Source organism: Pieris brassicae, chromosome 7 (assembly GCF_905147105.1).
Source record: "Pieris brassicae chromosome 7, ilPieBrab1.1, whole genome shotgun sequence".
Lineage (NCBI taxonomy): Eukaryota > Metazoa > Arthropoda > Insecta > Lepidoptera > Pieridae > Pieris > Pieris brassicae.
This window is the reverse complement of record NC_059671.1, coordinates 13,876,141-13,891,611: the sequence shown is the minus strand read 5'-3', so window position 1 is coordinate 13,891,611 and position 15,471 is coordinate 13,876,141. Positions and strand designations below refer to the sequence as shown.

The 15,471-nt window shown below is 35.6% G+C and overlaps 3 protein-coding genes across 5 annotated transcripts in view; 2 read left to right on the top strand and 1 right to left on the bottom strand.

The window, feature by feature from the left end:
* LOC123712021 (trissin receptor-like) overlaps positions 1-2,066 on the bottom strand; it is a 61,582-nt gene extending 59,516 nt beyond the window's left edge. The window contains exon 1 of the mRNA XM_045664926.1: positions 1,954-2,066. The gene's annotated coding sequence lies outside the window, so the exon portion shown is untranslated. The remainder of the gene's footprint in view (positions 1-1,953) is intronic.
* Positions 2,067-11,734: 9,668 nt separating this feature from the next.
* Positions 11,735-12,553, top strand: LOC123712294. Of its 3 annotated transcripts, none has more exons than XM_045665310.1 (4): positions 11,735-11,753; positions 11,932-12,040; positions 12,190-12,293; positions 12,365-12,553. In XM_045665310.1, the coding sequence occupies exons 2-4, from the start codon at positions 11,959-11,961 to the stop codon at positions 12,551-12,553; spliced, it is 375 nt and encodes a 124-aa protein (XP_045521266.1). In that variant the 5' UTR covers positions 11,735-11,753; positions 11,932-11,958. The 3 variants fall into 3 exon arrangements, with proteins under 3 accessions (XP_045521266.1, XP_045521263.1, XP_045521264.1); XM_045665308.1 differs by lacking the exon at positions 11,735-11,753 and adding an exon at positions 11,830-11,848; XM_045665307.1 differs by lacking the exon at positions 11,735-11,753 and having other exon boundaries at positions 11,778-12,040.
* Positions 12,554-12,564: 11 nt separating this feature from the next.
* On the top strand, positions 12,565-13,635 carry LOC123712295. The gene is made up of 2 exons (XM_045665311.1): positions 12,565-13,029; positions 13,499-13,635. The coding sequence occupies exon 1, from the start codon at positions 12,565-12,567 to the stop codon at positions 12,871-12,873; it is 309 nt and encodes a 102-aa protein (XP_045521267.1). The 3' UTR covers positions 12,874-13,029; positions 13,499-13,635.
* The last annotated feature ends 1,836 nt before the right edge of the window (positions 13,636-15,471 follow it).

The following is a 15,471-nucleotide window of genomic DNA, read 5'->3' as shown; positions in this document are numbered from 1 at the left end:
ATTGTCAAACAAAAAGTCGAGTTTCAGGCCTAAGATATTTTAGGGTCCCTGCAATATTTTCCTTTACCGTACAAGCGAGTGTTAAATGCACAACCCTGATTCAAATGCATCTCAGATGCGAATCACAATCCCAAAGCCACTAAGGCAACGCTTACTAAAACTTAGTCCGATTTTAAATCTTAAATAATTTTCCCAATATTTCGCGGCAAGCATAGACTGGACTGTCAGAGGTTAAGTAGGCCTTTACTTCTGCCTAAGATTATGTTTATATATATAATAAGAAATAATTTGACCACAGATTTTAATAACTCTTTGCAACTCATAGATATCCAATCAAAGACTGTTAAATAGATTTTACTTGTTACGCTACTGATTAGTTTTCATGATTATTCGGCCAAATATTATTCGTTCATCCATTTATTCTATTGCGATCACATTCTAAGCATAAATTATTCTGAATCAAATCTTAGAAAATAGATTTGTGAACATAGAATCGAATCGGTTTCAGAATTCAAAAATAGAATGTATTTAATTCAAATGTGGATCGTTAGACAAAGTTCGAAAATATATTCCCATGGAAAACCCTCGAGTTTTCAGCGGTTTAGGTGGAGAAACAAATTGTGGACTTAATCTTCTTAGTCCCATATGAAAAAATCGACATTATTTTATTTTAAAGAGTAAAACTAGGAATACCACACAATGGCGGTGATTTTGATAGCACAATTTTTTTAAACATAAAATGTATTCCGTTTTATAATATTTAAAAAAACGTAGAATGCTAAATTTTATAATTTTTTACTAGTTTCAAGACAGTGTATATGTTGCAGCCAACTATCTTAATAAGCCGTTTAATTAAATTAACAGCCTAGCCTTTTAACTAAACAGGGCCCTTTAACTAACGGCCTTAGCCGTAGCGTTTGTTACAACTTTAATATGTTTCATCATCTCCAAAGACAACTGACATAAAATATATTTCTTTAAAAATTTAATTGCTTGAGTCAGTCACAGCTAAATTCACATTATTATTGTCACTACACTCTACCATTGTACATGTTGTTTTTCATTAAACTTTGTAAAATACCATCAGTTGTGGTTTAAGGATCCATATTGACAGTTTGAAGACTTTCGACGCTAGCCGCTAGGTGGCAGAAAGTGGAACTAAATTTAAATTAACAGTCAAGAGGCTAGGCAGGTAATGAAACGTCATCGATCCAAGTCATCTGCCTAGTTGTTTAATCAACTGGCTGAGTATCTTTCAGGCCGGTTGTTAAACGGTTAATTTTTAAATTAATAATAGTTAAATAAATTGTTACGGGCTGGGTCCACGTGTTGGTACGAATTGATTGCAAGTATAGTATTGATATGATTATCATTCGTAGTCCTCGTAGTAGTATCGTACGTCTTAGAGATTCTATGTTTGACCTGGAGGCGCACCGAAAGTTGAATGGTACCGCTGCTCATATAAGCTCATACTGCCAGAAAGCCTTTAGTGAATGAGTACGATCTTTTTTCGACACTGTTTTTTATATTTTTACAATATGTATATAATTAAAATCCGATTATCTGTTCCCCGAATTCCCTAATTGCGTAGGAATAAACAAATAATAATGAAAGTAAAAATTCCTTTCCTTAATATTAATATACATAATTTACTTATTTTAATATTCATCAGGTGTTCAGAACTTTCTTAAATGACGTAGCTGTCCGGAAATATTAAGTAAACGATTTATTTTGGTTTAGGTTACTTCAAAATGATCATAAGGCTTTTATTATTCATATAAAAGCAAATAATTACCTAAAGGTTTATACATTTCGATCCTTTATAAAATAATATACTAACAGTACTCTATAAAATAATTTAAAAAATATATTGTATTTTATATATATTATTAAAATTGTAACTTAATTTTCGCATATACTTATAACGAATTTAAAAAAATCAATTTCACTTACCATAAAATATATATTGAAAATTCCGTAATTGTCCTTCGAAATTATTCTATAACTATTTATGCACTAATTTTTATTTTTCAAAGGTTTACACAAAACTCCAACTTTCAGGAGACGCGTTCCCGCTTTTCGTTCCTGAAACTCGCACTGACAACTGCTACGTAGGTAAGTAGAACACACACTGGCGATCAGCGCCCGGCGAAGAGTATGGCAAGAGATTAATAATAAAGATTAATATAGGTAAATAATAGAACACAAGTACTATTAAATAAAAGAACATTTATTTAAACCATACAATCATATTTATTTAAATATTCCAAACATATTTTGATGTTAGAATTGCAAAAATATACATTTTCCCCAAACTTAAAAGTCTAAAAAGTCTTAAAAGACTAAAACAATGTAATATTCAGTATAATTATTTTTTTTAGTCCGATAATATACATACGATATATGTTGTTATAGTACTACGAGCGTAGCAATATGACCTACAAGGGAAGCGTCGGGAAAATGCTACTAATATGAAAATTTACAGTACAAGAAAAGATTTGATCGTGATACATTTTTAATGCGTAAAACTATGTTACAGAGACATTAGTTTGACGTGATTATGTGTTTCTGTACTGATAATGTAAACGTACCAACATTATTATTTTGACAACATTAAAGAGTCCTGTAGTTGTCTTTATGTTCAAAGAACATTAGCACATTATAACTTGGCCGCTGAAACTAGTGTGAAACAAAGTAATACTTTGAATTTAAACATTATACTCCTTCCATTTACTTTTAATACCGAGTCTTGTTGGTTTATTAATATTCATATTTACTTATTATTACAAGTCTCTACAGAAAGCTAATATACGATTGTAGGAGAACTGTGTTACTACAGCGATATTTTATGTCACTAATGTCGTGTACATTGTGGCTAATCAACGTACAAAAATCCTCGGAACAGTGAGGTCGCTCCACGAAGCCTGTGAAGTGCCCGGGAGACTTCTGTGCTTCTGGAAGGAGTTAGGCTGGCTAAATTAGCCAGAGCTTTTACGCACAACGGATCGACTACGCGTCTAAGTGCGGAAATTGAGTCCACCCTACCTTACCTTACCTGTCGTGTACATTTTAGTATCCATATATATAGTATATATAGTAGCCATAGTATTTTACTTTGTAAATATGTTACTTTTATTTAAAGTTAATATTAGACCAATTTTTTTAGCGCGTAATTATTCTCATGCGTAATTAAAATATTTTTTTGAAAATTGACTAACACTTGCGATTAGAAGTTTTTATTTACCTTATTTTTAAAGCTCCTGTCCACAACACACAAAACAGGGATATTTTATGAAAACAATAAGGAGTTAATAGTTATAATAATACGGAATCACATTAAAAAAAAGTGTTAAATTTGATATAGAAGATACAGGTTACAAAGAAATATTTTTCCTTGTCCGTTGAGTGAACTGTCAAAAGTTCTATTATTTGTTAGTGCCTATAGTAGTGAGTTAAAACCTTGTATTCTTATTATGTGATTTTGTTTTTTCTTATTAATTTATTTTGTTTGTTTTTGTTTTGTTTCGTCTGTAAATTTTATTCACTTATTGTTCTCCCTTGTCAATTTAGCGTCGCCTGTTAGGGCAGGAGTGTTTTTATAAATAATAAATAAATGTATGAAAATTTACACAATATAAACGCCAAACATTTACACTTGTTTAGGTTGAGTAGAAACTTTATTCGTTCTACTTACCATTTACATAGACATCTATATACTAAGAGAAATCACAGTTCCTTAGAAATGTAAAACTGTACTTTAGGGTTACCTAAACTGGTTAAATCCCAGTCCAAGTTAGTTTCACAATACGAAGGAACTTTGTTTTTAAAACTCATTAACCTGAATGTACCTTAAATAATCAGAAATAGCGCTGGTGGTTTCGTAAACAGATTTATTTGAGAAAACATAAATTTAGAAACTAGGTTCATTGTTCTAAAAAATACATAGTGCTGATTTAGCATTGTAACTCAGTCAAAACGCAATATTAATCGTGTGTAAATTTCGTAAAGAACATTAAAGTATGTAGACGATAGAAAACATTTTTATTCTACGCTAATAATGAACCTGAAGACTGTTTGGTTAAAAGTGCTCATCTCAGACGACAAATTGTGTTTATTGAAGAATTAATAAACAAAATCAAAGACCAAATCAAAAATAAATTCGGGATTTAGTCCGCAGGCATATGGAATATGGTACAATTAGTTGAACATAGGATGTTGTAACCTTAACTTATAGTTTATGTGTAAAACTATTTATTACAAAATGAATGAAATAAATACTTTATTTCTTCAAATAATAATCAAATTTCAAATAATCAATATCTTTAATAACTCATTTACGTGTTAGTGGTTAGGAAATGGTTGGGATAAACATCTTTGAGCAGCAATACCCTTAAGACAAAAAATAAGTAAATAAACTTGTAAATAATCATTAATTTACTAAAAATTTATCCACGCAAGACACTACAGTTCAGTTCAGTTTCAGTAGGCATGTGGTGACAGCGTTTTTAAATTACCTAAGTTCCATTTATATGTAATCAAAGCTAATCCGCCAGACATTGATCTATATAAAAAAGGTCAATGTAAGATAAAGAAAATAGTTGTATAAAATAGAGTTGTAATTTTAACACAAATTTCTCGGTAACCCGCGGAGCTAGTTGTTGTGTTCGGCAGGTGACGATTGCGGATTTAATCGCTATGTCGCAGAGGTCCGACGCGAATTGCGCGTACGCAGTAGAGGCGTATTTTTGTGATGAATTTTCGGTTTCACAACGTTTTGTAATTCCTTTGAAATTCACCGACGACTCATGCTACCTCTTTCAGCCTCTACCGTTCAAATCTTAAACGAAACCTTAGACTTAACATTACATCCTTATAAGATCCAAATGGTCAAAAAATCAAACCAGAAAACTACAATCATCGAATTATTTACTGACAGAAGATGTTAGATTTTTTTACAGACGAAAACAATGGACAATCTTTATTTTAGTGACGAGTCACACTTTCAATGTACGTCAATCGTCAATATTGCCGTTACTCGTCACCAACCCATCCAAAACAATAAAAAAAACCATTACTCCATGGAGGAAAGCATTACTCAGCCCCAAAGTACTGTATGGTGTATTGCATTGCGGGGAGGAAAATCATCAGACCATTTTTCTTCGAGTGAGAGCTATATTGACATGATTCATAACTTTTTTGTATAGCAGCTGCAAGAAAATATCAGGTGTACGGATTCAGCATGATGTCACCGCAGCCTACACAGTTAGGGTCTCCAAGGACACATCCTAAGCCGCTTTGGAGACATATTGTGGCCACCCAGATCTTCTGACTTTTTTTACTAGGGTTATCACAAAGCATGAGTTTATGATATCCCTCTTACGAATTTTGGGCAGTTGGAAACTAAATAATGACAGGAGTAAGAGCCATATCGGATGACGTCCTGCGGCGTGTTTCTGCGGAGTGCATTCACCGTGATGGAAGGTGTAATATTTCGTATATTCATCACGACGGTATAATATTTCGTACATAAAATCCGCACTAATACATTATAATTTAGTGCAATTGTAATATTACTAATACAATTTGATTTTTTAAAATAATTTAAGTTTAAAATCGGCGCTTGGAAACCCTATACCTTATTAAACGCGAGAAGCTTAAATAAAAAAAATAACATTCTTGAAAACATTCTCAGATTGTAAGAGATAAATAAATATAATATGTTAAAAGTTATACGATTCGTATACGGGTTTCCTTTATTATTCGAAAAGCTCGTAAAAAGTTCTTAATGTCAATTGACATACATCCTTAATAATGTTGTATTCTCAATGAATTCATTTTAAGGATGTTGGTGATGATGAACTGTTTATTTATAATGGAAAATTAATTTTAAAAAATATCCATAAGTAATTGCTGTTAAAAAAGACCCTTATTATTATTATTTAAAATTTTAACTTCTCAAGTGATCATAGCGGAGTATAGCGACATCTACATACTACGGCTATCACTGCGATGAAATCATACTAGATACAAGTAAAACGTGCTAACAAGTTATTTCGACCACAAAGGATATATACAAACATGAAGTTTTAAGCCTCATCATTGCACATTGAATCCCATATAAATTATTTAGTAAAGCAAAAAGTTGCTGATAACAATGTGACAAGACCAGGAAGTGACATAAAATTGTTAGCAGAAGAAACTTTCTCACAAATTGGTGCAGAAAATTGGCAAAAATGTTGTGACCGTGTAAAGAAAATTGAAAACGATTTCATCAAGCAAAATATATTCGAAATGTTGGAAGAACGATTTAAAATAATCACCTGTTTATCTACCTCATCTGATGAAGAACAAGCACTGCAAATAGAGTTCTTGGAATCGTTTTCTAGTTCTAAATGAGGTTTTAAGTTATTTGTATGATTGAAATGATATACTTATAATAAGTTATATATATAAGTAATTCACGATTGATTTATTTTTTATTACATATTTTCCAACTAACATAACATTCTTCATACAGATAACTAATATATTTCATGTTCATTCATTTTTAGGGTATTTTGGTTTATGTTGATTGTTCTTATTTGGTTAAAATAAAACTTCCTAATAATTCGTTGAGAAGAGGTGAAGATGGAATGTGGAATGTGTTTAATTTTTAAAAACTGTAGATTTATATACAAAAATTATCCTACCTGGCCACTAGTGGTAAACATGTGGTACCAAGATGCGAAGGGTGCGTAGACAATAAAATCGAGGCGCGGCAAAAAGTTGTCCTAACGGTAACGCAATTAACTGTTCTTTTCAGAACAAATTATTGTTTCATGACGACACGTACTAATCACCTACAGGATTCCCCCTCTAGCGAAGCGTACCGGCAGGCGTATAACGCGGCCTCGGCGAGTTGTTCTTGTAGGTATTGAGGTGTTCCCAGTGTCTTGTTGTTTCAGGTTGTTGTCATTTTGATGTTTCAGGCTATTTGATGGTTCATGTAGTTCGCTCGCACTTGATGTGTTTTGCTTGTTGCAGGTACTCGTTGTTGTATCAGTAGGCACATCTTGCTCGGTGATAGTGTAGGCAGGTTTGAGTCTGTCGATAGAGATATTCATTTCACGGTTAGGTAACTGCAGCGTGAATATCTTACTGTCTCGTTTCAGCACGCGATAGGGTCCGTCGTAAGGTGCTTGTAATGGCTTCTTTACGGCGTCTATGCGTACGAATACGTATTCACATGATTGCAGGTCGCGGTGAACGAATATGGGTTTTGTGTTGCTGTGTGGTTGACTCGGCATTGGTTGCAAGTTACGTATTGCGTCGCGCAGCTGATCGATGTAGCCAGAGTCCATGATGACATCATTGCGGGTCGTTGATAAGAAATCACCGGGTAAGCGTATGTTGCATCCGTAGGTAAGTTGGGCGGCGCTTACGCCGGTGTCACTTCGCATAGCGGCGCGTAATCCGAGTAGGACGGTTGGTAGCTCGTTGATCCAGCTTCTTGCGGTCTGTAGTCTTGCTTTTAATGCGGCTTTAAGGACACGGTGCCATCGTTCGATGATACCGTTACACTGTGCGTGGTATGAAGTTGTACGCGTTTTTTCGATTCCTAGTAAGCGAGAAAGAGATGCAAATACTCTGCTTTCAAATTGGCGTCCTTGGTCCGTTGTTATTGTTACAGGACAACCGAAACGGGAAATCCAACCTTCGTATACCGCTTTGGCGACGTCTTCAGCTGATATTTCGCATAATGGGTATGCTTCGGGCCATCTTGTTGCTCTGTCGATCATTGTCACGAGGTATCGCTGACCGCTGGCCGCGGTAGGTAGCGGACCAACGATATCGATGTGAACGTGTTCGAATCGTTCGGTTGGTGAAAAAATTGATAATTGACTTGATGTGTGGCGTTGTATTTTGGCGCGCTGACACTGTAGGCATACTTTTGCCCACTTGCCGACGTCTGCGTTCATTGAGGGCCAAAAGTAACGTTGCGTAATTAATTTTCTCGTAGTCTTGATTCCAGGGTGGCTAACGTTATGTACTGCGTTGAATGCGGTACGTCGGTATTCTTCTGGTAGGTACGGACGTAACTGTGAGGTTGAAGTTTCGCAGTGTAATTTGATATTTGAGACGGGCAGGTTGACTTTCTTGAAACATAAGTTGCTCTGTAGACTGAGTGCTTTAATGGTATCGCTATCGCGCTCTTGAGCTTCTGCAAGTAGATTGTAGTCGATCGGCGATGGACAGGTGATTGCTTCGACACGTGATAATGCATCTGCGGCTGCATTTTGAGATCCACTGACGTGTCGTATATCAGTGGTAAATTCGCTGATATAAAGTAGCTGTCGGGTGCGTCTCGGTGATTCGCTGTTTGTATTTGTTTTTGTGTAAGCGAAAGTTAGCGGCTTGTGGTCGGTAAATATAATTATTTCTCGTCCCTCGAACATTTTGCGGAAATGTTTAACAGCCATGTAGATAGCGAGTAGCTCTCGATCGTAGGTACTGTAGCGAGTCTGTGCGTCGGTGAATTTCTTCGAGAAATAGCCGAGTGGTTGCCATGAGTTGTTGATAAATTGATTGAGTGCGGCACCAGCTGTTTTGTCGCTAGCGTCGCTGAATATAGCAAGTGTCGCCTGGTGAGACGGATGAGCAAGTAAAGCGGCGTTTTTTATGCTCTCTTTACATGCTTCATAAGCTTGCGTTGATTCAGTGGTCCAGTCGATCTTAGTTTTGTCACGCTTCTTGACGTTGTGCAGGTAGGTATTTAACGGCGCTTGTATGGTGGCGGCATTTTTGATATTTTCACGGTAAAAGTTTATCATACCGAGAAAACGTCGTAGTTCTTCTACGGTTTGTGGTTTTGGAAAGTCTGTAATAGCTTGTACCTTCTCTTGGGGTGGCTGTATTCCTTCCGCTGTGACTTGGTGACCGAGGAATTTCACAGTTGGCTGGCCGAAAACACATTTTGATGGGTTGATGGTGATGCCGTATTCTTCTAGTCGCTGTAATATGATGCGTAGATGTTTTCGGTGCTCTTCCTCGTCGATTGATGCTATGAGTAGATCATCAACGAAAGGGAATACGAAGTCGAGTTCGCGCAGTACTTCGTGAATAAAGCGTTGGAAAGTCTGTCCGGCGTTCTTTAGACCAGGACACATGCGCGGAAACTCGAAAAGACCAAAAGGTGTGATGATGGCGGTTTTCTCCACATCTTGCTCGCTGACTGGCAGTTGTTGGTACGCGCGATTGAGGTCGAGTGTGGAGAAAATTTTCTTCCCTGCGAGTTGGTATGTGAAGTCACGTATGCGTGGTATGGGATACCGATCGGGCTTGGTTATGGCGTTGAGCCTTCGGTAATCGCCACACACGCGTAGGTCTCCATTCTTCTTTGGCACGAAGTGAAGAGGTGATGCCCAAGGGCTTTTGCTTGGTCTGCATAACCCTTGATCGATCATGTTTTGGAATTCTTTCCTGACCATTTCATAACGATGCGGTGCAATGGGGCGTGGCTTGCAGTGAAGGGGCGGTCCATTTGTTTCAATGAAGTGTTCAACGGAATGTTTGGGACTAAGCTTCATTGAAGTGATTCTGGTTGTGCCTGGGAAATCTGCTAGTATGCTGTGGTAATTTTGCTCAATGTCTATACTACGAACTGTAGGTATGTCTGCAGTACTGAGTTGAGCGTTTGTTACCAGCTTTGTTTTCCCGTCGATCAATCTTCGGTTTTTTACATCGACAATGAGGTGGTGGTGCTGCAAGAAATCTGCTCCCAGGATTGCCTTAGACACATCTGCTACGACGAATTTCCATGTGTATGGTCTTCGGAGGTTAAGATCAAGTTGGAGTGACTTCTCTCCGTATGTTGGAATGACCGTGTTGTTGGCGGCGTAGAGTTGAAAGGGCAGTGGTTTTTCGCGTGAACCTTTTGCCTTTGGTAGCACGGAGATATTGGCTCCTGTGTCGACCAAAAAGGTAAGTTTCGTTACCCTGTCGGTAACGAAAAGGCGGTGTGATGATTCGGTAACGCCGGTTCCCGCCGCGGCCAGCGTTACTTTTAGTTTTCCGACTGATTTATGGGCTTGAAACTGCATGGTGGTGTGCATTTCTTCGCGTCCATACCGTAGCGATGATGGTAATAGCAGTACGGCATTGGAGATTTCTTCCGGCTTCGATCTTCCATCTGTGACTCTCGTCGGTTTTCGTTGCGCTTTGTTGATGCGTTCCGCGAGCGTGATTGTGAATGTGAATGGTAGCGAGAACGACTGTTGCGGTAGTTGTCGCGCGGTTGTACTCGTAGCTCGGCAACTTCCAAAGACAACCTTCTTATTTCACCGATGAGGGTGTCGATGGTTGGTTGTTGTTCTGGAGTTGGTGGCGATGCTACAGGTGTGAAAGGCGTTGCGACGGCAGCGATGTGTTGCGACGGCGTGTGGACTTCCATCATCTTGTCCGCGAGCAAGGTCAGGTCGTCAAGCGTCGTGTTGATTTTAAACGCTTCGCTGACGACTAGCACGGAACGAATGTGTGGCGGCAGATGCTCGAGCCACATCATTTTGATGGTGCTCTCGGGAAATTTGTCCTTGTTAAGCTGCTTCATTTGCCTCATCAGCTGGCTGGGTTTCTGGTCTCCAAGCTCAACTTGCGACAGTAGCTTCTTCGTTTGTGCGCTGTTAGATTCTTCGTATAGCGATATTAAACGGTCTTTAATGGCGTTGTAGTAATCTGCTTCCGGCGGCGAGCAAATGAGATCAGCGATGTTTTGGATATCTTGCTTTTCAAGCTGTGCGATGACCATCTGGGCGAGCTGGGCCTGGCTTCGTTTCAGATCGGCGGTTGCTGCTTCGAAACTGCAGAACCAGAGGAGCGGCTGGTCGCGCCAGAATGGTGGGACACGGAGCGACAGTGAGATACCGGAGACTTCTTGGCTCGACGGATGTGATGAAACTTGACGCTCTGCACCGGAATTTTCTGTGTTCGTCATCTTCAATTTTCTTAGTGTTCTTCTCGGGGTCACCACTTTAGGGTATTTTGGTTTATGTTGATTGTTCTTATTTGGTTAAAATAAAACTTCCTAATAATTCGTTGAGAAGAGGTGAAGATGGAATGTGGAATGTGTTTAATTTTTAAAAACTGTAGATTTATATACAAAAATTATCCTACCTGGCCACTAGTGGTAAACATGTGGTACCAAGATGCGAAGGGTGCGTAGACAATAAAATCGAGGCGCGGCAAAAAGTTGTCCTAACGGTAACGCAATTAACTGTTCTTTTCAGAACAAATTATTGTTTCATGACGACACGTACTAATCACCTACACATTCACCAAAGACCATTTCCTTCATCATTTCATCATATTCATTGTATTTTAACTCTTATTTTTAACTTTTCTTGTATATTATTTTTATTTTCTACGCATAAGGATATGCATAGAAAATAAAAATAATTTTATACTTAATTTATTCCATATTAAGGTAAAAATTAATTGACTCGAAAAGTAATTCTTTTTGATTTCGAATGTGACAACGTCCACATGATTTTATTTTTTGTGTACAAAAAATAATATAGAATTATAGCTAGAAAGGTTAAAAGCATCGTGCCAGTTATCGACTATCAACAAATAATAACCATAAAGGATAAGGCCTCACCTAATCTGTTTTGGGTTATGTCACTTATATTCTCTGTCATGTGTAGCCTGTTGACTCAGTGACAGATTCTCAACTGTGTTACCATATACGTTATAACAACTGTCTACCTCGGCCAATCTTGGTTCGTCATTAAGCATTCTGTTTTTTTTTTAAACATTAATAATTATTAATAGTTTATTATTTAAGTGGTATTGCTATATTATCTAAGCTGTAAATGTAATAACTTACCTTTTTAATTACATTAAACCGATTAAGGAGAATTCATTGTTTTTTTTTAAACTTGTATTTATTCAACGCAGAAACATAAAAAAAATCATCCGTAATCAATGCCCTACATATTGATAAGAGGCAATTTAGCTTCGTATGGCCACAAAAATCCCTGGCGTGTTTTGGTATCTGGCCTGAAAGGTACCTATTTAAATTCTGTTATATTGATTATACATACGTCGTCAGACAGTCTTGTAAACGCATCATCAACCTTGTATTCACGCGTAGAAGCAGTGTGCTAATTTGTTTTAAGTTTAAATCATTTAACACTCCCTTACTTGTTTTTATAGCCGAAGATATAGAGCAGTTGAATCGATTTGCTTGCGGGGGATATAGTGACAATTCCACTATTGTTTATCTACAACATCCTTGCGTAATACTCAGTGCTTTAGAGGTAAGTGCTTTGTTTAATTGTGTAAACACTAAAATTTTCAATGTTACAAACATTTTGACACAAATTTTTAGGTATTAGGGTATAAAGTAGTGGCTTCAAGTTCAACTGCTGTTAAGCAAGACTATAATGAATATATGTGGACTATGAGAAAGGAATTTTCTGAGCCAGAACCTTCTATAATTGTTGAGCAAGATAACATCACAAATTTTAGCAAAGAGGCTATGCACTTTCATCATTCTAATAAGGACGACGAAGTGTAATAATAATAAATATGGATACTAAAGGCAGTCAAAATGTATCAGGCACCAATTTACCAAACATTCCAATGTCTGAAGATGGAGTAGTATACATTGCTGTCAAAGGTTCCATTCATGCAAATGATTGCTCTGTGTTTGGTTTAGGTTCAGAAGAAATTAAGGCCTTAACAAAAAAATATCCAGGTTCTGGTAATGTTGTGAATGGTGTTGCTATGAAAACCAATGTTCTGGAATTGATTAATTCACTGAGCCAGCTGGGATATAAAGTGGTGACAAGTACAGGTGAGGCAGAAATCATCTGGACTCTTCAGAGAGATATATAATTATTGTTACTAAATATTAGTATTTTTTGAGTAATTTCTATCACCAATAAATGGAGGGCAGCCACTGTAATCATGATTGTCATATAACAAATGCTAACAAATCAGTTTGTCAAACTCTATCTGAAATGGATTGGGAGAGAGGGATTTGGAATGCAGGTATATTTTAAATAAATAAAACTATTTTATAAAATATTAACTCATTCAGTTTTTTACAAATTGAACTGCACTTTTTCAGCATTTTCCGGAGATAAGGATAGGATAAATGAATTGATAAATAAAAGTAGAGACATTACAGAAATTGTGAATGCACAAGATAATGCTGGCTATACTGCTTTACACTATGCAGCAAGAAATGGTTATTTAGATATTTGTAAGCTTCTTCTTGGATATGGGGCAATTCTTGATGTCCAAACAAAGAGTGGAAAAGCTACACCTTTACATAAAGCTGCAGCTGCTGGTATGCTTTACATCACTTTATAAAATGTTAAATTTTAGTAAATGATATAATGTAAAAGATATTAACATTTTATAAAGTCTTAAATGTAAAAGATATTACAGCTCCATAAAGGCACAATTAAAGTTTCATTAAAAAGTTCATGTTTATTTTGTGTACATATTTTTTCAGGCAAACTGTCAACTGTAAAATTTCTCATAGAGTCGGGAGCTAAAACTGATTTGATAGATGACGATGGAAAAACTATACTGCATAAAGCTGTGGAGTATAAACGAGAAGATTTAGTAAACATGCTGCTTGAAACACATCCAAATCTTCAAAATGTAAAGGACAAAAAAGGCTTATTGCCCTTAGATAATAAGACATCACAATAATTTATAGCTTGTCCCCTTGAGAGTCATGCTAATATAAGTAGAATTTTATCACATCCGAGTTTTTTACATGTTACAAATATTAAATATTTTTCTGATTGCCAGTTAAAGTTTATAATCTATGTAAGTTTTTTAATTGCAACTATTGAGGTCCTTTTTCAATTTTTCAACAAGAGCACTGAAATCTCATATTTGCTATAATTGTATCCTATACTATTAATATAATTTTAAATGTGTATTGTACTCACAGTATATTATGTTGCACATTTTCACTTTAAGTCAATTAGTAAAATATGGATATCTAGCACATAAAATAAATGTAACTGTCATTTTATTGTTATGCATTTTTTAACAATAAAACACCTATTTCGTGTTTAATACCCTGTCGAAATATATAAAAAACTATTTTCTTTTGAAGACAAGAAATTAGTTGACTCACATATCATTTTTCTAATTATAGTTCTATAATTCAGAATATTTTCCTTTGATGCTGGATATTATATGTTATCTATTTGTTGTTTTTAAAATTGCATGTTCATTCAACAATCAATTCTATATATTATTTGTGACATCTAATAAGCAGGTATTAGTAAGTGTTATTGACATATTGGTACCTACATACTATTAATATATGTAGTAAGAAATAACTTAAACCTTAATTAGGAAGGTTAATTGATATATAGGTATTTCGGTGTAAATTTTTATTTATGTTCCCTATATGTGTTTTTTGTTTGATTTTAAGATCCTATTTGTAAAGTGATATAGGAAGTTATAATATATAATACTTAAGTTATTTGATTATAGAATTTACTTTGATAAGTGCAACTATGCAATAAAATTGGAATTCTGTTCACTTTAATTATATAATTATAAAGTAGATACTTAACTTTCTTTTAACTAATTTTTATGATACAATGCTTATTGTTTAAAAATATATACAATAATTATTAATTGTCTTGGGTAAGTCACCTTGAATTAGTTGATGACGACTTCGTTTTAATTATATTTCAAATTATTTATTGAATTGAAATCTGACATTAGCGTTGTATTATTCAATTCATGCAGTAAATATAAAGTATTAATAATTGGTATTATTGTATTTTCCCTTCCATTTCTGTGTATCCATTTTCGTATGTATAGAGATTTTAAATAAAAACTTTTAACAATTATACAGTTTATTAATAATTACGAAAATAACCCTAATTTATCTCTTCTTAGTCTGTGGACTGTGCCCAACATCAACCAGTCAATAAAAGTAAAATAGTTGATACGAATTCATTGTTATAGCAGGGATTTCGGGATTTACTACAGCGTGGCAGATTAATACACATTGGCATACCTTGTACTTCTACCAAATATGAGACCCAGATATATGGCCGCCCGTCAAGAGAAAGGATCACGGGGCTAGGTCAAGATGCCTTAACAGTAGAGTATGTAGAAAGGTGTTTGCTTTCTCTTGCCACCATTACAGCTGATCACACAGCTTGTTCGTGAAATGATATTACAGTGGAAACTCCATGTAACGTTCCCCGATGTAAAGACGAACTCCCTAAAGCGTAGAAATCAATTGGTCTTTGGTTGGTTTAGCTTGTCTTCCATACAATGATACACTCTACTTAGAATTACACCCACTCTCAATAACGACAACAATTGAGTAAAAAAGTACTTTTTAAGTTGTTAAAATGGTTAAAAACTATCGTAGCCAGTAATTCGTTCTTTCGTTTACAAATTGGGATAGCTAGTTGACCATGACTAATAAATAGAAGAACATGA